Below are 22,881 nucleotides of genomic sequence, written 5' to 3' on the forward strand. Positions count from 1 at the left end.
CATGCATTCTTCATGCATTCAATCTGTCAGCAGCACCTACTGTGTGCACGGCTCTGTCCTGGGTACTCCAGGGTTCGGGGAGGGACACACGTCTCTTGTCATTCAAGAAGTTGGAATCTAATTGACACACAGAAGCAAAAAATAAGAACAAAATCTGCTACCTTATAATTTGTATCTTTTTATTATTGTTTTTCATTATAAAAAGTGTGAAAGATTACTGTAACAAATTTTAAAACTAAGAACCACATAAAGTAAAGATTGAATGTCGTATCTCTTCCCCCGCCTCTCCCCGACTCCAGAGGCAGCCACTGTCATATCCTCAAAATGTTTTCCTCCCACAAAAAATAGGATCACACTATATACATAATGTTCAACAAGTTGCTTTTAAAATCTAACAGTGACTCTCAGAGGTCTCTTCATATCAGTACATAGAAAATTCCTTCTTTTTAACCACTGCAAATATTCCATCTTAAAAGATACACCATAACTTATTAAACCATTGTACTGGTGAATACTTAGGATGTTTTAAATACTTAGGATGGTGAATACTCCTCCCCCCCCCCCCATTATTAAAATGCTTTAATAACTTAGCTTTTATCATTTGCCATGCAGGCACCATTCCTGGTGTGTTGCATGTATTATCTCATTTAGCTCTCCGAAAACTCCTATGAGGTCGGTAATATTTTTATTCCCGTTTCCCAGATCAGCAATCTGAGATGCAGATTGGGGCCTGGACCGGGGCCGGGATTTCAATCCCGGTAGTTTCACTCTAGGACCAGGCTACCTCTGTGCTCTGCGGCCTCCTAGGCTAACTGTCACCTTTGTCTGCGTGCCAGTGTTTCTGGAGGGCAGCGTCCTGGCCTGGGGGTTGTGTGGTCATATGTATTTGCAATTTAGATGTTCATAATTGCTACTAAATTGTACTCCAGAAAGATTACACCGGTTTTAACTGCTACCTTGAGTGAGAGTTCTCATTCTCCACATCCCAGCCAACACTGGATAATACCAGCTTTTATTTTTTTAAAATATATTTTTATTGATTTCAGAGAGGAAGGGAGAGGGAGATAGAAACATCAATGATGAGAGAGAATCATTGGTCAGCTGCCTCCTCCACGCACCCCACTGGGAATCGAGCCTGAAACCCAAGCATATGCCCTTGACTGGAATCGAACCTGGGACCCTTCAGTCCTCAGGCTGTCACTCTATCCACTGAGCCAAACCGGCTAGGGCTACTACTACCTTTTAATTTTCACCAACCTGTTAGGAGGAAGGCGGTATCTCATTCTGATTCTTGAAGCACCTCTAGTGAGGTGTAATTGACGTACAGTGACGTGCACACATTTAAAGTGTACTGTCTGATCAGTTTTGTCAAATGTATATGCCTGTGAGATCGTCACCACAATCGGGATAATGAACATATTCATCAACCCCCCACCCCCCAGTTTCCTGATACTCCTTTGTAATCCCTCTCTTTTCTTACCTCAGTCCCAGGTACACTGATGCCAGTTTGGTCGCTAACTCCTAGTCTGCATTCTAGAATTTTATATAGGGGGAACATGCGGTATGACTGTTTTGGCCTGGCTTCTTTCACTCAGCGTAATTGTTTTGAGGTTCCTCTGAATTGTTGGGCGTGTCCACAGTTGGTTTCTTTTTTATTGTGGAGGAGTATTGCACGGTGGATTCCACGTTTGGTTTATTCATTCATCCGTGGATGGGCATTTGGGTCGTTTCGGTTTGGCGCTGTTAAAAATGGTAGTTTCGTACTTGATTATCGTCTTCGATTCACTTTGAAACCCAGTATCTCATTGATCTCTGGGGGTGGGGAGGGGTGTGTGGTACTATTTCCCGCATTTGACAGGCGAGGAAACTGAGGGCCAGAGACTTACCTAGGACCACACGGCGAGTTCAGGTCAGAACTGAGGATTTCTAACCTGAGACCACTCTGCCCACCTCTCCCCCCATTTCAGGCGCCGTGTAGGGAAGGTATTTGCATGCTATGGTTCAGAGCACGACTGCGGAACCTGACTCCCTGGGTTCAAACCCAGCTGGCGGGGCGGCAAAGAGCAGCTTAGTTCACCTCTCCGCTTGGCGTTTTTCATCTATAAATCAGGCATCAGGCATAGTCAGAGAAGCCTACTCTGCCAGGTTATTTTGAGGATTAAATGAATGAATACTGTGAGGTTTTTGTCTTCCAGTGGGAGGTACTTAGAAAGGGTTTTTCCTGAAGGAGTTATTGAGACCTACTGTGTTTCCTCTCACTGGGGCTGCATAACCCTTCACCCTCCAGGATCGGCCGCTGTTGCAGAGGGACTTCTAGAAAGGTGGGAATGACCTCCTGGCTTTGTCCCTGTGGAGAGCAGAGAGGCAGAATGAGGAGTGCCAAGGTCTGGGCACACCATGAGGAGGAAAGGGAGGTGAAGTCTCCTTGCTCAGGGACTGGGGTAGGCATGGGCGGGGGGGCAGGGGGGCCGCGGGTCTGGGTGACCCCAGGCAGTGCGAGCCTGCCAAGGCCTGCTCTTAACAGAACCAAAGGGCATTGCCTGCAAAAAGCAAGCTTCCCTCCACCCAGCCCAGGCTTCGCTGGATGACGGAGTTGTAATTACCCGCCAGGAGCTATTATTAGAAGGCAAATGCAGCTTTAATTATTGCACTTAAAGAGGCTGGAAAACGGGAGGACCAAGTGGCTCCAGAACCTGTCGGGGCTGTGGCAGTTTTTCTTGATGCTGCGGCTTCCCTGGGCTCTCACATTCCAGAGGCGACCTGAGGCCGTGTTGGCCTCCCAGTGCCTGTGGCAACTCCCAGGTACGTGGGGGAGTTACCAGGTACCTGGGGATCCTCTCCGTCAGACTTCCCAGTGCTGTCTCTCCACTGCCTGGTACTTCTGACGGGCCGCTGGGCAGGGCATCGAGGAGAGCTGCTGCCAAACCGTGGAGTCTTGGCTCCCCGGGCTGGCCCGGTGAAAGGATGGAGGGCAGGCAGGCAAATGCCTAGGAAGTTGGCCTCTGTAGAGAATTGTTTAACATGTGTGGAAACAGATTTTCTGAGCACCAGGCAAAATGAGAGGTGCTTCCCTTATAGCAGCATCTGTGGGATGATTATTCCTGTTTTCCAGATGAGGAACCTCATCTCAGGAAGTTGAGTAGCCCGGTTGGTGTGGCTCAGTGGTTGAGCGGCAAACTCTGAACCAGGGGGTCATGGTTCGATTCCCAGTCAGGGCTCATGCCCGGGTTGTGGGCTCGGTCCCCAGTAGGGGGCGTGCAGGAGGCAGCCTGTCAATGATTCTCTCTCATCATTGATGTCTCTCTCTCTCTCTCTCTCTCCTTACCTCTCTAAAATCAATTTAAAAATATATTTTAAAAAAAGAAACGAAAGTTGAACAATGTAATGTACCTGAGATCACACTGGGTAAGGAAAGGAGCTAGGTCTGTCTGGCTCTAACTTTCATTTTCCTCCTGCTATGCTGTGGCTTCCGAGCTCTTTGGCGATGGGAGCTTTTGTGGAAGTGACATCTCTCCCGGGAGACCACAGGCGGTAGCTGTGCTGCTCGGGCTGAAAGGGGCCCGGCTGCCACCTCAGGCCCCGCTGCGTGCTCTGTGCTGGTTGCTGAGCCAGCCGCACCCCTGCTGGGGACCGGGCAGGGGCTGGAGGCCTCTTGGGAAACCTGGAGCATCCTGGAGGCCTCAGCCAGGGTCTGCAGGGCAAACCCAAGGCTGCTTTTCTGGAGCCAGCCAGTTGGCTGCTTTTCTGGAGCCAGCCAGTTGGCGACCCTGCAGGGTCAGGGACAGGGCAGAGAGGTTGGGGTGGCCCTGATCACAGGCCTGCGTCTGGTCCCGTGGCCTCGGGCGGGGCTTCTCCTTTTCTAGTTGCCTTTATCCTGTCCTGTGTGAGCCAGGGCCCGCTTGTGAGGTGGAAGGGCCAACTGCCCACTCCCAGGCACAGCAGGGAGAGTGGGCGGAGGGTGAGGAGGGAAGGACTCAGCCTCCCTCTGGGCAGCGAGGCCTGAGTGAGGGGGCCTCCCTTCTGGGGATGGCTGTAGACCGCTGAGGCTGAGGGCAGGGCAGTGTGTGCGTGGCAGTTGGAGAGAACTGGGGGAGGAGGGGGGCCCAGGCCGGAACCGCAGAGGAGCAATCCGTCCAGGCCGGAGTGGGCAGGCCTCAGCACCCTCCTCCCTCAGACCTGCCCTCCATACTGAAAAGTGGCTTTTTTTTTAATAGAAAAAAAGCTGTAATTACAAGCCTTTGTTTCCCTATGGCAGGGTCTCCTGGGCACTCAGGGGAAAGGAAAGGAAGCCCCAGACTTGGGGTCACACGCAGTGCCTGGTAGAGGCCTGGCCTGGGTCCCCCTCTGCAAGAAGCTACGCTTCCTGGCTTCCCTGGTGTGACCTCCCAGGCTCCCTGTCCCCTCTGCCCCCGCTCCTCACCCTCCACCCCCTCTCCCTGCAGTTAACCAGCCCCCCATTCCCTCCTCCCAGCGTGGCCAGCTCTCCGCCCACCCCCAGGAGGGCAGTGGGAGCTAACCAGCCGGCTGTGGCTGCAGCAAAGCCCAGCTGAACTGTGTCAGCACATGCAGCGGGTGGGGGGGCCTGGTCCTGTGCTGGGTCCTGCCTCTCAGCCCTCACGCCCTGCTCTCCAGCTGGCGCCGTGCAGTCAGGTGCCTGAGAAACTGAGGCGAGGGAGGGGGTCGCCCGGTCTGTGCCCTCTCAGACCCGGACTCTTCCCACTCCGCTGGCAGTGTCTTCGAGAGGGAAACTGCGCCCCTAAAACACCGTGGTGGAGGCTGGAGAAGCCACCGTCCCTTCGAAGATGAATTTCCTGGGCTTAGACACTCACCTGTCTGGCTGTCAGGCCACTATTTTCTTTCCTTAGAATCCAAAGGCCTCCCAGAAGCCTGGGACTTAAAAATGACACATGAGATACTATGAATTGATGGTTCAGATGTAAAGACTGGAGAAAGTGGGGCAATGTTTATGATACACTAGGGCAGTGGTCAGCAAACTGCGGCTCGGCAAACCGTGGCTCTTGAGCCACATGTGGCTCTTTGGCCCCTTGAGTGTGGCTCTTCCACAAAATACCGACTTCTGCGCATAGGCCACGAAGTTTTAATCGCACTGTCTGTGCGCGCCCGCACGTGGTATTTTGTGGAAGAGCCACACTCAAGGGGCCGAAGAGCCACATGTGGCTCGAGAGCCGCAGTTTGCCGACCACAGCACTAGGGCATGAAAAAGGGAGGAGACAGATTGCACTTAGGGTGTAATTAAAACTGCCCCCTCCCCTCCCGAAGAGGCTCTACCTGTAGATAGTGTGGAAGAAAGTCTGGGTGAGGTTTCCTCCCTTCTGTTTATTTAAAAAGTTTTCTCTGGTGAACATCATTCTAAAATAAACCAGCGAAAATGCGAGCATTCTTCCAGAGTCCTGGCCACAACCGCTGCAGAGGGCGTAGATGACAGAGGAACGACATCCAACTAGTGAAATGATTGAAACCTCCTCCCTCCTCCTTTCCCCAGAAATGGGCTGGGACCAGGAGAGCCTGGACGTAGTTCCCAGAGCCCGTTGCAGAGCGTATTCTTGCTCAGCACGGCCACCCCTTCCACTCGCAGACACCTGTGAACGAAGTGGGTGTTACCCTCTTCCTGCCTGTTTTCAAATGGGGAATCGGAGGCTTGGAGAAGCTAGGTCGCCCCCCAAAGTCGACAGCAAATGAAGGTCAGAGCTCATTGCCCCATTTCCACCTGAAGGCTGCAGGACCACAGGGGCCTCCCATCACCTTCCTAATTGCCTACCCACATATCCCCCATCCTTCTGCAGGGGTGGAGTTCGTGGTACCCAGGACTGGGTTTTACTGCAAGCTGTGTGGGCTGTTCTACACCAGCGAGGAGATGGCGAAGATAAGCCACTGTCGCAGTGCTGTCCATTACAGGAACTTACAGGTAACCGCGGGCCGTCCTTGCCTGGCCCTGGGGGGCTCTCGCGTCTCTGGTTTGGAGTTCCTCTCTCCTTTCCCCACGTGGAGACCTGGCTCCACCAGGCTGCTGCACGCAGTGGCTGCCTCTCCGGTGCTCTCAGAGCATCAGTCTCCACGGTGGCACTTAACACATTCTGTCGGGCCAGGTTTTTTGTACCTGCCTCTCCCTCTGTCCTGAGTGACTTGAGCTCGTGTTCACCTGGCCCGTGGTTGGGCTGACCCCTTTCACAAGGCCTGGGCGTTCCCGGCGCAGAGATTTCTCTGTGTTTCTGTTCCCCTGTGCGGTGCCCCTCTTTGCTAGACTAAAAGCCACTACTGCCCTCTGTTTTAAATGTTCATACGTTGCAACTATTTGTCACAGCAACAACAAAAAGCACACCAGAAAAATGCAGACAGAAACCCTGCCCTCATGGATTTTCCAATCTCGTGTAGGAAATAAGCAATAAATAAAATAAGTCTTATAGTATATTAACAGGTGACATATAAAAAATACTCCATGTACCATATTTCATCCAACCTAAGGTGCCATCAGTTGTAAGACACACTATTTTTTGATACCAAGAAAAAAACATTGAAAATTAAACAGTGAGACTCCATCAACTGTAAAATGCACCTCAATTTCAGAGATGTTAATGTGTGTGTGGGGGGGGAGCATCTTAAAAATCAATGAAACATTGTAATATGCTCTGTAATATACACCTAACTAATATGTAACATATTAGAAAGTGGTTTTTATAATTAACTTCTGGTATAGGCTGGGCTTAGTAACTTAATTGAAATCATGGCATATCAGAAAGCATGGGGTGTCTTTGGTTTTTACTATATCTTTTGCTACAGGAATCAGACTGATTCTTGATATTCAAGGTCGTAACTCAGGAAGACCCTCAGGGTGGTAGCGTGCCCTCATTCCAGAGCAGGCATTACTGTCACAGTTAAATTGGTAGAGTGGCCGAGACGTGAACTGAATCACTTGGACACTGTTTCAGAAGCATATACATTAGCTCAGATGTTCAGTAGAATTGGGGGTACACCCGGGAATATGTAATTTGAGAAAGTTCTCCAAATGATTAGAAGGGCACCCCTAGTTAAGAAACTCAGATGTGGGCCAGTTCTCTTGTTTTATATTTGAGGCCCAGAGAAGCTATGGGACGTGTTCGACACCACACAGATGGTGAGTTACCAGGCCTGGAAACAGATCACCTGATTCTTACTCACTTTCCTCTTTTGACTCTATGAAGCTGGTCCTGCAAACAGACCCACAAGGGCCTGGGCCACCATCTGCAAGGGACTGTCACTGCCTGTGCCCAAACTCGGGGCATTTAAGCCTCCTGATTTCCCTCCGGGGAGCAGCTGCTCTGTGGCCAAGGAAGCCATGGGGTGTGAGGCCCAGGTCCCGGCCCCTCCTGGGGGAGGGCAGTGAGGGCCTGACTTGGCCAGACTAAGAGCTCACACTGGGTTCACAGTTCACGCAGAGTCACTGAGGGCATCCACCTGAAGACATCACTATCCCCCACCCCAACAAGATGAAACCTATAGAATGGCATCGCTGGGCGGGGTCTTGGAGATTACCTGGTCCTGATTTTCCCAAACCTGGGTCCTCATACTAGCTGGCATCTTCTATAAATGCAGCTTCCTGTACCCACCTTATGCCTGCTTATTTATTCTCTCTAGAGCTGGACGTGAGCATCTGAATTTTTAAAATCTTTCCAGTGGGTTCTAATACCTCAATGTAAGAACTCCGATATCATCCAACATTATAAGCTAGACCCCACAGCTCAAGGTCACCCAGGAACTTAGAAAGTGTGCCAGGGCCTCTGATTCTAAATTCTGTGTTTCTCCAGGGTAGTGGACTACACTGTGTTCTGGGCCTTAGGGCCAGACACCCCCTTCCCTCCCGGGCAGACTCACCGCCCACAGCAGGGCAGAGCCATTCCTGTGGTCCCTAGGCGTGTCCAGTCCAGACAGTGGCTAACCCCTTACACCTGCCAACCACAGTTCAGGTTTCCCCATGCACCTGTCAGGGAGCTGGGAGCCTCCACCACAGGCTTCCCAGATAGGGTTTCTGTCAGTGACCTTGACACTGTCTCTGTCCACATAGTCTGCCCACCCCACCCTGCCCCAAGTTATAGGTGTGAAGAGTGAAGAACTCAGACCCACGGAGCAGGCGCTGGCTGACACCTAAGTCAGGCAGCTTGTAAGCTTAGCCTGCACCTGCCCCCCTCCCCTGGGAGGCCTTGAGGTGGGGATTGGATATTACTCTTCGAGGCAGGGAGCAGGTGGAAGGAGTTCTGTCTGTGTAACCCCTGCCGTGCTTCACTGCTGGTCCCGGCCCTGAGAGAACCCACCCGGGGAGATCCAGAACAACAGGTGGAGTCAGTACCAGATGGGAAAACGTGACATCTGCTTGGCTCCAGGCCATCGAGGCATGTGCCCGTCCATGGCACACTCACCCACTTGCCTCTCTGTGCTCCCCTCCCCCTTCCCTGGGCTGAGGCGGAGGAGCATCCCGGCCCTCCACCTAAGCCTGGCCTGCAGGGATGCACGGTCGGCCCCTCTCCCATCTGACTCACCCACCTCTCAAAGCCAACCATAGAGAGGCCAGGCCGACCCAGGCATCCTGTGCCCATCATCTCTCTGTCCCTCAGCCACCCTGGGAGGAGAAAGACACGGTTTCCCCCATTTAACAAATTAGAGTCTGAGGCTGTGCGAAGATGGGCAACTCTCTTGAGCCAGATGACTGGTGCCACTCGTGCTAAAGAGCAGCATCTCTGAGTGTTTGCTCAGTGTCGACGCTGTGCTAAGTGCTTTATGGCCCCTCTCCTGCACGTCACAGCAACCTTATGTGGCCGTTCCATTATGACCCACACTTTTTTTTTTTATTATCAGCAGCCGTTTATTGATCAATGGTTTGATATAAAGTTATTTCAGATCTTCAGAATTTGCCCAAATGGCATCACAAGCATTTACAAATTTTTCCTTTTCCCTTAAAAAAAAAAAAAAAAAAAAGTGGGGGCAGGTTGGAAGTACTAACACTAGTGACATTTGAGAATAAATTAACAAAAAAAAATTTAGTCTTATCATTTATTGGGGACAAACACTGAGTTTTACTTACATTTCATGGGGAGAAAAAAATTCCAGTGCAAACAATGAATCAAAGCAGTACTTAACATGTGGCGATGTAATCTACAGTATAACGCACTCGGGAAAACCCATCTGCAGTGTTATATGTGCTACACGGAGGTCATATCCTGTAGTGTAGTGAGAGCTATGTGTCCTCAAGAGCCATATGTATATACGCACAATTTTAATAACCTTTAATAACCTTTAAAACAAAGATCAAACTCACCCACTCTAATGCAATTTAAGTCCTATTGCATTAGAAATGAAATAGCAAAGGAGCCAAATGATCATTGAAAGTTTAAACTTCCTAAATTGTCTAATTTATATGACCCACACTTGGCAGAGGTCAGAGATGTTGAATGACTGGCCTGTTGAGATGTAGGATTTGAACCCAGGTCACCTGACAGCGGAGCCCACACACTTGACCATGTCCTGGGCCTACCCCTGCCAGCTCCCAATCCAGAGCTGTTTGCAGCGCCCCTGGCTGCCCAGCACACAGAGGGCCCAGCTGATGCCCCGACGTTTTCTATTCTGTCTCCCTGTGATGAACCCAGAACCCCCGGAGCGGCCCAGCGTGTGGCTGGGGGCCAGTCCCAGCAGTGAGAGTCCCGGCTCTGTGAGGCAGCCCAACTATAGGACAGGAGTCCGTGGAAGGACCTCCAGGCCACTCCACCTGCCCGCCTGCCTGGCAAGAAACAGGCTGTTAGGCGTCTTGAATGTCAGGCGGTGGTGTTGTCTGCCCCCATCTCTAGGGGACAGCGTTGCCCTTCCAGCTTCTCCCTCCTCCTTCATCCCTCACATGTGGATGTGCTGCCTGGATGCTGGGCTGCTGGAAAACAAGGAGAGTTGTCCTGAGGATTAACCGAGTGTAGATAAGAGAAGCAGTGAGAACAGAGCTTGCACGGGATAAGGGCTGTGGAAGTGTCTGCCACTGTGAGGAGCTGCACTTCCTAGGTTTGCTACCAGAGACACGCGTCCCTTGTACCCTGACATGAAGGGGGAGAAAGCAGATGGCTTATCCTGGGGGCTGTGGCCCCGGGAGGATCTGGGGAGGCCGGCGAGGGGGTCTCACTCACAGATAGGTGACAGGAGAGGGAGGCCAAGCACACACCGTCCACTCCTCTCCTGTCCTGTCCTGCTAATTCTCTGCTGACCCTCTTCCTTCCTCCTGTGTCCCTCTCTCCCACCACAGAAGTACTTGTCCCAGCTGGCCGAGGAGGGCCTGAAGGAGCCGGAGGGGGCCGGCAGCCCGCGGCCCGAGGACAGCGGAATCGTGCCCCAGTTTGAAAAGAAAAAGCTCTAACACCCTGGGCCTGTTGGAAGCTGGGAGGGAGGGCGCGCCCGGCCCGCCAGGCCCGCCCAGGTGGGGCCTTCCTGCCCGCCCGGACGGGGACTCACGCCAGAGAGGAAAGGACGCCAGGCTGGCCACGGGGCCTCGTTCGTTCTCAGAGACTCAGGAAAATGCTCTGGAGTGTTTCCCAGAGGCCTCACCCTGTGTGTCCAGCCCCCCCTCCCACCCCCCAGGGTCGCCCACTCTCTCCCTGTCACTCTCGTTGCCTTCAGACAATCTTTTCATTTGCTTCTCTTCTTCCCTCTCCCTCCCTTTCTCCCTCCTCCGTGCCAATGGTGGTTTTCTTTTCATAAAAGCCAACTTCTCAGGGATTTTCACAGTGTCCAACTTCTTGGTGGGCTAGGCCAGGCCAGGCCAGGCTGAGTCATCCAAGGAAAAGATTTCACGGAAACTCCTGGGTCAAGAACCGCTCCGGTGAACCTGGGCCGTGTCTCTGCCTGGCACGATGCGCGGGCATCTGGGTGGGGTCTCCCGTCCCGAGAGGGGCGCCTTCGACAGTCCGTTGGCAGAAGCTGGGAGCTCCTCCAGCTGGACCACCTGTTGGAAAAGGCCCTGATTTTATGAATAACTCCTTCACCCTCTCAGTTATTCTAGACGTCTACCAGGCTCATGCCTTACAGTAAAATTAAGTGAATTTTACAGGGGGAGGAAATGAGCCCTTCGAATTGGAAGCTCCGATCATTTCCCCGAAACGTAGTCCCCTCCACTTGATTTCAGGAGGTGCCAGGGTTTGGTCTGTCCTGGACAGAGAGTTTGGTATAGATTTGCTCTAATTAAAGGTGAACACAGAAGCACCCTCTCCCTCCTGCTGAAACAGCGGTGGGTAAGGGCTTAGGCTGAATGGCGACCTCCCTGCCATGGGTGTCACCAAAACAAGGAAATGGGCATCTGTCCGTGGCTCACCCTTGGGCCTGCACTCTGGGCTCCAGCAGCCTCGCTGCAGGATGGTTTTAAATGGTGTCTTGGGGGTGGGGGGCAGAGAAATGAGGGAAAGGAGGCTTCAGGACTGAAGAGCATTTGAGGGTTACCGGTGTTTGTAGGTAGGCCCTTTCCGATTTGGCAGAAGGTCAATGGCGTCTCAGAGTTGACCCCCGGGGCAGACTTTGATGTCAAATGCTGTGAAGAACAGAGCCCTTGCTCCCAATAGGCTGTCTGACACTGGAGGCCAGTGCCTTAGGCCCCAGGTGGACTGCAGGTTTCTGCCCCATTGGAAGGCTTTGGGACAACGGTGTTGGGGGAAATGAGGCTCAGCTGCCGCCCTAGAGAAGACCTGGAGAAGTTCAGAGAGCCTGGTGCTACTCCCACAACGGAGATACTCGCCTGGAGGCGGCCTCCCTGGCTCTGCCCCTGGAAGACAGTTGTTTCTATTCCTGACTGCCAGCAGGTAGACTAGGAAGAGATTGATTCTGGGTGGGATTTTTTATTTTTGTTTTTGCATTCTTCTTTTCAAGGTAGATAACACTATACCGCATATTCTGTCCTCCACACTCATGGAAGAAGGGTAGAAAGATTATCTGAGTTCCACACCAACTTTTTATCAGTAAGGAAACTGAGGCACAGACAGGAAAGAAATGTAGAACACACAACGATCACGTGTGAACCCGGGGGTCAGAGGAAACAGATGGGCTCAGACAGGTGTGGTGAGAAGAGGCTGCGGGAAGCAGGAAACCTGAACTTGGCACCTGGCCACCCAGGGCCTCAGAAAGGTCGGGGTTTCAGAGCAGGGTTGGAAGATGGTGACTCAACCCAGAACTGGCCCCCTGGCTGCCTCCACAGGCTTTTTTTCTCACCTGGCATTCTGGAAGCCAGCTTCCTCCATTTCCCGGAAAACCTTGGGCCCTGTGTGTCTGTCTTCCCACTGGAGCAGCAGTTCTCAACCTGTGGGTCGCGACCCCTCTGGCGGTCGAACGACCCTTTCCCAGGGGTCGCCTAAGACCATCCTGCATATCAGATATTTACATGACGAATCATAACAGAAGCAACATTACAGTTATGAAGTAGCAACGAAAATAATTTCATGGTTGGGTCACAACATGAGGAACTGTATTTAAAGGGCCAGAAGGTTGAGAACCCCTGCACTGGAGGGACATCCAGAGCCAGGTCTCTGGCCTCCCGGCCAAACCTTGCTGGGAAAAGCCTCGGCCTCATGAGAGGCTAGGACTGTGCATTTTCAAAGAGGCTGGCAGTCTTCTCCCTGCAAAGGGGAAGCTGACCCCACCAGCTCATCCCCACCCCCCACCCCCAGCAGCGTTTCCATGGAAACCTGGATGGCTGTTCAAACAGCCTCGTTCCTGAGTAAAGTAATGGCTCCCTTGCTGACAGACTGACCTTCTCCATATGGCAAAACTGGAGAGAGCTCTTGGGAGGGAGGGAGGAGAGGTGCGCTCTGCATTCAATCAGAACCTTCAGTTACCAAGTCATTTAAGAATCTATATTTGTGTGTGTATATATATATATATAAGTATATATATATTTATTTTTATTTATTTTTATACAATTCCATTGGCATGGTCCTTCACCACTCTCTAATTTTCTCTTTTTATTCCTACGTGTGTCATACACACTGCAGTATTAAAGGCAACCAGGAAAATATTGATTTATTTTTTAAAGCTTTTCTTCAGTGTTTGTCAACCATTTCAAAGATTGTTCAAGAGCAGCCGCTACCTTGAGCAACAATCATTTGTTCCCTGGGTTGATATCACCAAAGGCCTGGGTCATTTTATTTTCATGGTAAGCACCTGAAATAAAGTACATCCAGACAGTATTCCCAAAGAATTTGGTAAATTGGATGTCGGTGGGAGTGTCAGGGTTTCCCTTCCTTGGAAAGTCCGAGGCTGTGACCTGTTAGATTCTACTTGAACTGGACCAGCGTTTGTTTTATGAGCTTATGAGAAAAAGAAGAAACACTAGTTAACTGAAGTTTGAACTTGTAAAGTATTGGAATTCGTTGAGTGTCCCATAAATTGTCAGCATTTTTCCTGATCTGTATAACTGACCGTAAGTGCTTGTTTTTATGAAAGAAAAAAAAATGATTTTTAATAAAGAGAATTTGAAAGCTTGGGAGTAGCTGTCTGTCACCCAGGGATCCCTTGACATTCAGCTGGGGAAGCTGATTGACACAGAGGCTGGGGCCTGGCCCCTCTCTGATCTGGAATGTTTCTAAAGACTTGAAAAGAGGAGACACAAGAGCTTCCACCTGGGACTGTGTGGGGACTCAGAGATTCTCAGGGGCGAACCTCGGGAAGGACTGAGTTTGGGAAAATGAGGAGCTAGGGTCCCTTTTGGAGGATCAGGTAGAAAAATCTCTTGGCCTCTTATAAACCCCTATCCTGCTACCTACTGCTCCCCAGTCTTCTGGTGGCTGAACCCTGTTGCACTGCACCAGACTCAGGCCATTTCTGGCAATTTCATCCCCTGTGGGGGTGGGGCCTCACCCGGTCCTGGTGAGCCCTGTGACTTCTTAAGTCCCACCTCCTTGGGCGTGAAGGGATAATGGTAGTGATCCCCTCCCCGTTCTTTCAGGGTTAAGTTAATCACTACGGAAAGCATTGCTGCACAGCACGAAATCTAGTTTGCTTTTGGAATCTGTGCTCTGAACAATATCTTAGTGGTTCTTGAAGTTCTTTCTCCACCCAGTGCTGGTCTCCGGACCTCAGTGGGCCAGCCCTTTGAATAGCCTGGAACCTTCGCTGGGCCCTCCCCTCCTCTTGGCAGTGATCCTGAGTCCCTGGGGAAGGGACTGGGCAGTCTGGCCTCAGAGGGCAAAGTGAGTAGGGCCACTGTAGTTGGTGGGAGCAGACTTAGATCTGAGGAAAGTGCCTGTTCAGCCGGCCCCACCCCCGGCCTATGTTACCTTCCTGGAGGGGAGCACAGGCCTCCAGTTCCCAGCCAGGAGGGGTGGAGAAACCTTCCCAGCAACTGCCGGCTGCTCCCCAAAGTGCTGAATGGGCCTAGAGCGCGTCTTGCTCCCCTACATTCAGGAGCCAGGATGCCCGGGGGTGCCTCTGGTGCCTGATCCCAGCATGTCGCTCCACGTGGCACAACTCCAGGGGGCACCATGCACATGGTATTCTGTAAGATAGCACCCCCTGGAGCTGTGCAATGGAAACTGTCTGCTGTGGAGCCCGCAAGCTGCCCCTTGTCCCATGCCTGGTGTTCCCATTTGCTCACCAAAGTTCCTGTGGCCCTAGAATCTGGTTCTGATCCAGTCATCTGGGCTTGCCATTCAGAGCCACTCTCTGTGCTCACTTGTCTCGCCAGGAATCAACACCGGACTGCCCCTGGCCTGAGGGTCGAGGCCGAGGCACTGGTGTTTGGCTCCTTACAGTTCCCCACGAGGCCAGGCCATTTGGATACTGAACTTGGCCCCTGTCTGGCCCTCTGAACGTCAGTGGCAACTATCGGCTGTCCACCTAGGCAGTGATGGGACATCTGGGGCCCCCCCCCCCATTCTCCTTTCTCACCATGGTGGCCCTACAAAGGAGCCTGTCCCAAGTGGATTTTCAAGCATGTCAAAGTAGGATGGCCCCAGAGACCCCCAAGTCCTGGCCCTTTCATTTGCAGGTGAAAAAACTGAGGCCCAGAGAGGGAAAGTGACTTGCCCAAGGCAACACAGCTTATTAGTATAAGATCAAGACTAGAATCCAGATCTCCTGGGCACTCCTGCTGGAGACATGGGATTTAAGTTGCATTGTTTCAGGAGTTTTCCAGGTCTGGTCCTAGCTGGACTTTGGCACTCAGCGAGGACTCAAGACAAAGTAGTCTGTTTTTGTGCTTTGTGTGTATCAGAATCACCTGGGGAGCTTGTTAGAAAGAGATTCCTGGAGCCCTCCACGGAGTTTCTGTCCTGCTAGGCCAGTGGTCGGCAAACTCATTAGTCAACAGAGCCAAAAATCAACAGTACAACAATTGAAATTTCTTTTGAGAGCCAAATTTTTAAAACTAAACTATGTAGGTAGGTACATTGTTATTAACTTAATTAGGGTACTCCTAAGGCTTAGGAAGAGCCACACTCAAGGGACCAAAGAGCCGCATGTGGCTCGCGAGCCGTAGTTTGCCGACCACGGTGCTAGGCCATGGGCAAGGCATTTACATTCTAGGAAACTTCATGCAGGTGGAGTCCGCTGCTCACACTTTGAAAAACACTGCCCTAGACGGAAGACTTCCCAACAGCCCCTGGAATATTTATTTTACCGGAGGAAGGGCAGGAGAGATGTGAATGGAGACCATTCAAGGTAGGAGACACTCCAGCATGGAAAAGTCTAGACAGGAGACAGAGAGGAGGCATCTAAGTCTGGCAGATGGAGCTGGTGGGAGCTGGTGGTGTTAGGGGGTGGTCATCAGACTGGGTCTGGGGCACGTCTCAGACTTTTTTTAGTTGGCTTCCTGCTTACGGTGCTTGGGCAAAAGTCAGTTTTCCAATGGTCTCTTTATCCTGGTTCATGGCTGAAAACACTGTGTTCATTAAGACTCCGTGAGATCTGCTGAGAGTCCTGCCCTCAGGGCAGAGAGCTGGGCACAGTCAGCAGGCCTTTGGGGAGACTGGAGTCACCGGAACAGGGGCATCCCCCAGGGCTATATCACTGCCAGCAAAGCGCCCTGGAGTTCACACACTTGGTCCCCCGCCCTCCATGAGCCAGCTCTGATGCCAGTATCAGCCCTGCAGATTCCTGAGCATGTACGCCACACTCGGTGTGTACACTGCCGGGACATTGTCTCTTGGTCTGCACGATGCTGACAGACAGGTATTGTTATTCTCTCACTTCATAGATGGGGAAAAGGAGGCTCAGAGACCCAGAGTGGCTTGCCCAGGGTCGGACAGCCAGAAAGCGGCAGAGTAAGGATTCAAACCCAGGTTTGCCTGACTCTGGGCTTTTCTCCGCTATTCTCCACTGCCTGGCTCAGGGGTGGGGTCTTGGGCCTGCATCTCCCTGAAGCCTCCAGACCCTGGGTCCTCCAGGAACAGTCGTCTCGGGAGATTCAGGTGCTTGTGAGTGACCTGAATTGTTAAATTCCTGAAATGGATCTCGTCAACCCCTCCCCTCCTTTCAAAGTAAAGAAGTTCCCCCACCCACCACACTGCCCGGAAAACAGGCAGGAAGGCGGAAGCAGCAGAGAAGCAGTTTGTCCCTCCTCCTCCCAGAAGAGAGTTTGCCAGGGGAGCTGGATCTAGGAGGTGAGAGAGGGAGGGACTCCGGGGTGGGGGCTGCTCCACCTCCTCCTGCATCAGAGAGGGAAGGAAAGCACCTGTTCTCTGTTCTCGGGTAATTCGGGGTATAAGGGTGTGACCGAAAGGGGACTTCCCAGGGCCGCAGAATGCGGGCCAGACTTTGCACTTTAACCGCTCCTTCCTGATGAAATTTCATTGCTTATTTACCTGCCACTGCTTCCCAACAAGGAGTGGAGATGATAGACCACGCAGCCACGTGTGACCAGATTAAGCCAACTGAAAAATTCTAAGTGAGGACTGAGGAGAGTTTAAGGGTGGCAAGTGTTGCAAGCTGGGAGGGCCGGCGGAATCGTGGTGAATGAGCATGAGATGTGACTGGGAGCCTCCTGGGAGCCAGAACAAAATGGGGACGCATGCTCCATCACTGGGCTCTCCTGGTTAGAATAGCACAAGCCTTCCAGTTCATCTGGGGAAACAGGACTCTGTATTCTAGAACTCTCTGTGGTGTGGGCAGAGGCCCCGAGAGGCTTGGAGAAAATCCTTAGGTATCTGACAGGCCAACGTTGGAGAAGAGCACAGTGGACGCCCCTCTGGAGGAGACATTAGGCTGGTTCCTGTTCTGTGCAACGTGGTTCCTAATGTCAGGTGACACCCCCAGGTGTCCAATGGCCTGACCTTTGTTCACACCTGTTTAGCCCACATGAGCCAGTGTGCTGGCTTGAGTGTGTGTGTGTGTGTGTGTGTGTGTGTGTGTGCGTGTGTGTGTTTTCTTCCTCAAACTGTTTTCAAATGCCTCTTGTTATTTGGCTGAGCTTCTGAGGGCCATGCCCGTTGACAAGGAAGAGGCCATTGCCAACCCTGCCACCTGACTGCCCAGCACACCCTCCTGACAGCATGGTGCTCTGGGTGGGTCCCCTGTCTCTCTGGTCCTGGGAAAAACCTCACGGGCATTTACTCTCTGGGGTTCTCCCAGGGGCTGACTACAGCCAACCAGGAAGAACCCCGCCTGACTGGGAACTACCTCAAACCTGCCTGCGAAGGACTGGCCCTGGAGATGAGGGGTGCAGAGGGCACCCCCTGCCCATTTGCCCAGGAGATCTCTCACCCTCACTGTCTGCAAGGCCAGGAGGGAGAGAACTTTCTGGCTCAGAGCCAGGTCCTGGTGCTGGGAACCAGGACCCTTGAGTCCCTGTGTCATATCCACAATGAACCTGCTCAGGCTTGGGCAAGTGTCTGCCTCCCACACGTTTGATGTGTGCCTTGTGTTTGCCTGAGGTTGCAGAAGGGGTAGTGGTCACTTCTGTCCCTGCACTTTTCACAGCTCCAGGGCTACCTGCCACAAGCCTGCTGGGAGCCATGATCCTGTCACCACCCTCGCAGTGCAGTCTCCCGTCTGCAGAGGACACGTCCCGCTCTGTGGGGCAGGCTTACTCAGGTGCCATCCTGGTCTCTAACCCTGCCCCTCATATGCCTTCGCTGGGCATCAGCCATGCCTGCTTAATGCCTACCTCATCTCCACCCACCTTCTCACCCCCATAGCCTCCTTCACGGTTTGGCCGTGCTCAGTGCCTCATAGGTCCCCAAACAGGCTCCTTTTCAGCTCCTTGATTTAGCATGTGGTCTTCCCACTGCCTGGAATGTCTTTCCCTTTTCTCTCTATTTGGACACTATGACTTTCAGATTCTAGGTGAGTGTTACCTTCTTTATGAAGCTTTCCTTGACCCTCTTTGACCTCCCGCAGTGTTACTGCTCCAGTACTGTGTCCCAGGGCACAGTCCCCTCCCCATATACTAGTACATACACAGAGGTTGCCTTGTTGTTATCAGGCTGCCTTGTGATCTGTTTGTAGGGTTGTTTCTGCATTAGCCACTGAGTCTGCTCCCCTGTGCCTGCCACAGAACAGCTATCAATGACTGTTAGTGCAAATACTGAACAGCGTCTCTGCCCGACCCTGGGACTGGCTGGAGCAACAGAGGCCTGAGCCCCAGGTCTCTGCCCAGCCACCAACTGGCTGGAGAAGCAGGGTGTGTCCATGGAACAATGCCAGGGAGCACCTGCCCTCCACCCCCAAACCTTGACCCTGTTTATTCCCCCCTCCACTCCCCACCCACCCAGCACTGGGAGGTGGCTCTGATAGCTGGTGACACAAACCCTGCTTGTGTTGCCCGAAGCTCGGCCTTTTAACAGTCAGATTCTCCTATAGCCGCAGAGCCGGGCCTCCTATGCCAGCCTCATCGCTCTGTGTCTAAACCTATCTGTCCTCACTCCGCATCCCCGCCTAGCCAGGCCCACCCAGTTCTCAGGGACCGTTCCAGGCAGATCTGGGAACATGGCACAGTTTATGACAGTTGTGTAAACACTGGGTGGATGGCCTTGGCTCACCTTGGGAACCACCCCTGCCTGGTGCCCACACCTACTCAATGCCTCCCAGGGGCTGCAGGGAGGCTTCGCTCTCTCCTGCTTCTAGAAAACACTGGGGCTCGGGTCAGGGAGCGGAGATTTCACAGCCTGGAAGAGAGACCTTGGTCTAGATCAGTGGTCAGCAAACTCTTTAGTCAACAGAGCCAAATATCAACAGTACAATGATTGAAATTTCTTTTGAGAGCCAAATTTTTTAAACTTAAACTATATAGGTGTGTACATTGTTATTAACTTAATTAGGGTACTCCTAAGGCTTAGGAAGAGCCACACTCAAGGGGCCAAAGAGCCACATGTGGCTCGCAAGCCACAGTTTGCCGACCACGGGTATAGATTGATTAGGCTGGCCAGGTGATGAATAATTAACCTGACTGTTCCCAGTCACACACACACCCTGCAGCCAGAATCACCAGAGAGCAGTTCTGCATGGGCCCTGTGCCCAAAGCCCCCTGGGAAATCGCCTCTTAGGAGTCTCAGGGCTCCTATCCACCTACATAGGTCCTTCAAATCCACCTTAAATAAAGCCTTCCTGACTTTTTCACAGGGTCTGAGGTCTGAGCAGGCTTGGCCAATTTCTAGGGTATAGCTAGCCTTGGGGGCTCTGCCCTGGGGTGGGATTTGCAGATGAGATTGAACTTTGGCTCCACCTGTGTTGACACTAATTTCCTCCATTCCATGGTGAGTTCCTTCAGAGCACACCCTCCCCGCTTCCTTACTTACACTCGCACTGCCCTGCGCTCTGTGAAGTGCAGGGCACGCTCAGTGGGCATGGCTGCTTGTGTGATCCTGGCGCAGGAGCAGCATCCAGCTCAATGAGGTGGGAGTTGGTTAGCCAGGTTGCATTCCACCCTTATCACCACGGGCCTCCTAAATTCTCCCACTGGTCCTTCTCCAGCCACAAGGACCCTGAGACTCCAAGTGGTTGCTGAGCAACTTGGAAGCTATGGATCCAAACACCAGGGCTCAGCCAGGCGGCTAAAGGGGGGGGGCTCCTTCATTCCCTCCCTCTCCCCTTCCCTGGGCCCCTGCAGACTTCTTCTAGCTCTTCCCTTATTTTTTCCAAGGTCCCAGGGAAGCATGGTCTTCTCCCCAGAGGCCATCGTCCCGCCCACTCTCCTTCTCCACCTCTCCCCAGAGCTGAGTGCTTCCTTCCCAGGGGAGGCCACTCTTTTAGCGGGTTGTCCAGCCTTGGGTGGTTAGTTTTGGAGCAGGTGGGAGGGGTGGGGTCTCCAGCTCCTGTGGTGCCCTGACCTCAAGCCAGTCAGCACAACCTCTCTCCCTGGGCCTCTGCCTCCCAGGAAAACAGGCCATGGGCAGGCCTGCCTCCCTCCTAGTGCTGTGTGAGGTAGGATAGAAAGACCTTCGCCTGTTGTTTGAGTGCATGTGTGCATGTGAACACGTGTTTGTGCCTATGTGTACGTGCGTGTGTGTATGTGTGTGTATGCATACATGCATATGAAGCTTCTGAAGAGCTGTGGTCACAGTTGATGGTTTTAAAATCTGAGCCTTCAGCCCTAGTGGGTTTGGCTCAGTGGCTAGAGCGTCGGCCTGCAGACCAAAGGGTCCTGGGTTTGATTCCTGTCAAGGGCATGTACCTTGGTTGCAGGCTCCTCCCTGGCCCAGGCCCTGGTCAGGGCTCATGCAGGAGGCAACCAATTAATGTTTCCCTCACATCGATGTTTCTCTCTGACTTTCCTTCTCTCTTCCACTCTGCCTAAAAATCAATGGGAGGATTAACAAAATAAATAAATAAATAAATAAATAAAATCTGAGCCTTTCTAGGATGCCCCACTACGGGTTGCACCCCAATCTTGCCCCTTGCTGTAGCACAGTGCACTCCCTCCGTTTTATCCCACACTGTGATCTGCCTGCTCTCTCGATCCAGGCCCAAGAATTATTCCTGTAGGACTACTCAAAGCCTCTTTCCCTTTCTCCGTCCTTGCTAAATAAAATCCTACTGCCAGGCCTTTGCCCCTCCCTCTCTTCATTATTAAATAAAACTGGTCAATCTGCAGGGATGGGAGGAACCAGAGGAGTGGGGTTAGCTAGGGAGATGTCCTTTGAAGATGGCTGAGATTGACTCCCAGGGAGAAGAGGGAGAGAGGGCGAGCGAACAGGAGGGTGGGGAAGAAAGAGAACGCACTCACTTTGGGGAAGATGCCAGGGAGGTTTTATCGTGTTTTGGTGGAGAGTAGAGAGTTCCAGATGGAGAGACGGGTTCTGGGCAGCTATGCGTATTAGAGAGTTGGAAACGCAAAGAAATGGAAGCAGGGATGGAAGGTTACAGTCTATGGATTACAAATTTGCTTTCAGTATTCTTGGAGAGACACAAATAATATTTTTCATCGACTCTATGACAGCATTGATTGTAAGTTTCATTTTTATTTCTTGTACAAGTAGGAAAGAAAAAACACGGCCAATTCAATCCTAACACACTGTATTCTTATCAAATCATTGGTTAGCTGCAGCCTGACTTCAGGGGCTGCAGTTAAGTTCTCTCCAAATGTCTTCATACTTTTTTCCACCTTAAATGAATATCTGAAAGATGGGTAGACAGATAGGCACGTGCAGACCTCCCTCATACCCCCTCCCCTTACACACACACCACAGTCTGGTCATCTGGGTGACCAGATGACCCAATTTCAATCCTCCTGTGTATGTGTGGGTGCTTGGTGGCCTTGGTGCCAGCGGCGTACCAATTGCTCTGATTATGCCAGGCTCTTGAGGAAAGTATAGCCAGGGATCTCACACACAAAGAACGTGTTTGTGCAGGCTGAGGCAGGGAGAGGGAGGTTTTACAGCGGTTTTAAGAAAGAAACATGGTAGTAATTAAGAGCACTGGGACAGAGAAGAAAGGAGGTTTTATGGCAGAGCCCCCAAAGACTGCCATCATTTATGGGAGGTACAAAGGAATCTGAGCAAAGCAGCTGGAGAGGGAGGAGGAAGTCTGAGAGACACCGAGGGGACCCATGAAAGGGGGTTGGTCACCAGAACTGAACAGTTGAATTGATCATCTGTAATCCCGATACATTTCACTAGTTAAGTGCTCAGTAATTCTGAGGATCAACAAGTAGAAGGTGCAGAGTGTTAAACAGTAAATGTGAGAAGGTCTAGACAGGTGGAATAGCACCTGAGCGAGTGCCTTTTTAACACTGCAGTGCCTGTGGGACATACTTCCCATTGGCTTGTAGGTAGTCGACCCAGTCATTCTCCATCGCCAGCTTCTAACACCTGAATCCCCTCAGCCTTGCCCCACTCCTCACCCCTGAGGGCCCTCTGGGTTCTGATTCCTAAGTCAAGTCTGACCGAGAGGAAATATGCACAGTCACAGCCCCTCCATTGTTGACAGGAGCCACGGAATGAAGCATTCGCCCCTGGAAACACACACAGTTTGACCAAACCTGGGCCTGGTAGCCGAGCCCTTTCTGCTGGGCTGCATTAATGTGCTGCCAAACTGGCTCCTGCCGGGGAACCTTCTCCTCCTCCACTTTGATCCACTTCCCTGCCTGACGCCGACCTCGGCCTCCAGCAGGAACAGGCCTGGCCCTGTAGCCTGGATATTATTGCCAACTTCTCTCACTCTCCTGAACTGTACAATGGGTTGTTTTGGCCTGTGCAGCGAGTGTCGCTTTGCTCATCTTCCTGGAGGAGAACGACTCCTTACGGAAGCCCATTCTCTGTGATTTGGATAGACTGATCTGTCCGATCCTTTCAGACAGGTGCCCATGGGATTCAAGCCTGACCAATCAGGGCACCTCATCCTCCACTTCACAGGGATTGATTCAGGGAGGGGAATATGACCCAAATAGGACCATCAAAATCTTCCCCTCGACTTTTGCCAGAACCATCCAAAAACAAACAA

General features: G+C 52.1%; 1 protein-coding gene across 1 annotated transcript in view; it reads left to right on the top strand.

Moving 5' to 3' along the window:
- Positions 1–10,744, top strand: part of RBM20 (RNA binding motif protein 20) — a gene marked incomplete at its 5' end in the record, with an annotated part of 174,696 nt that extends 163,952 nt beyond the window's left edge. The window contains 2 exons of the mRNA XM_081104738.1: positions 5,805–5,926; positions 10,274–10,744. Coding sequence (XP_080960864.1) covers positions 5,805–5,926; positions 10,274–10,384 — 233 coding nt within the window. The 3' untranslated portion in view covers positions 10,385–10,744. The remainder of the gene's footprint in view (positions 1–5,804; positions 5,927–10,273) is intronic.
- Between the last annotated feature and the right edge of the window lie 12,137 nt (positions 10,745–22,881).

The sequence above is a fragment of the Myotis nattereri genome (genome assembly GCF_964212035.1).
Source record: "Myotis nattereri genome assembly, chromosome: 13".
NCBI classification, from domain to species: Eukaryota; Metazoa; Chordata; class Mammalia; order Chiroptera; family Vespertilionidae; genus Myotis; species Myotis nattereri.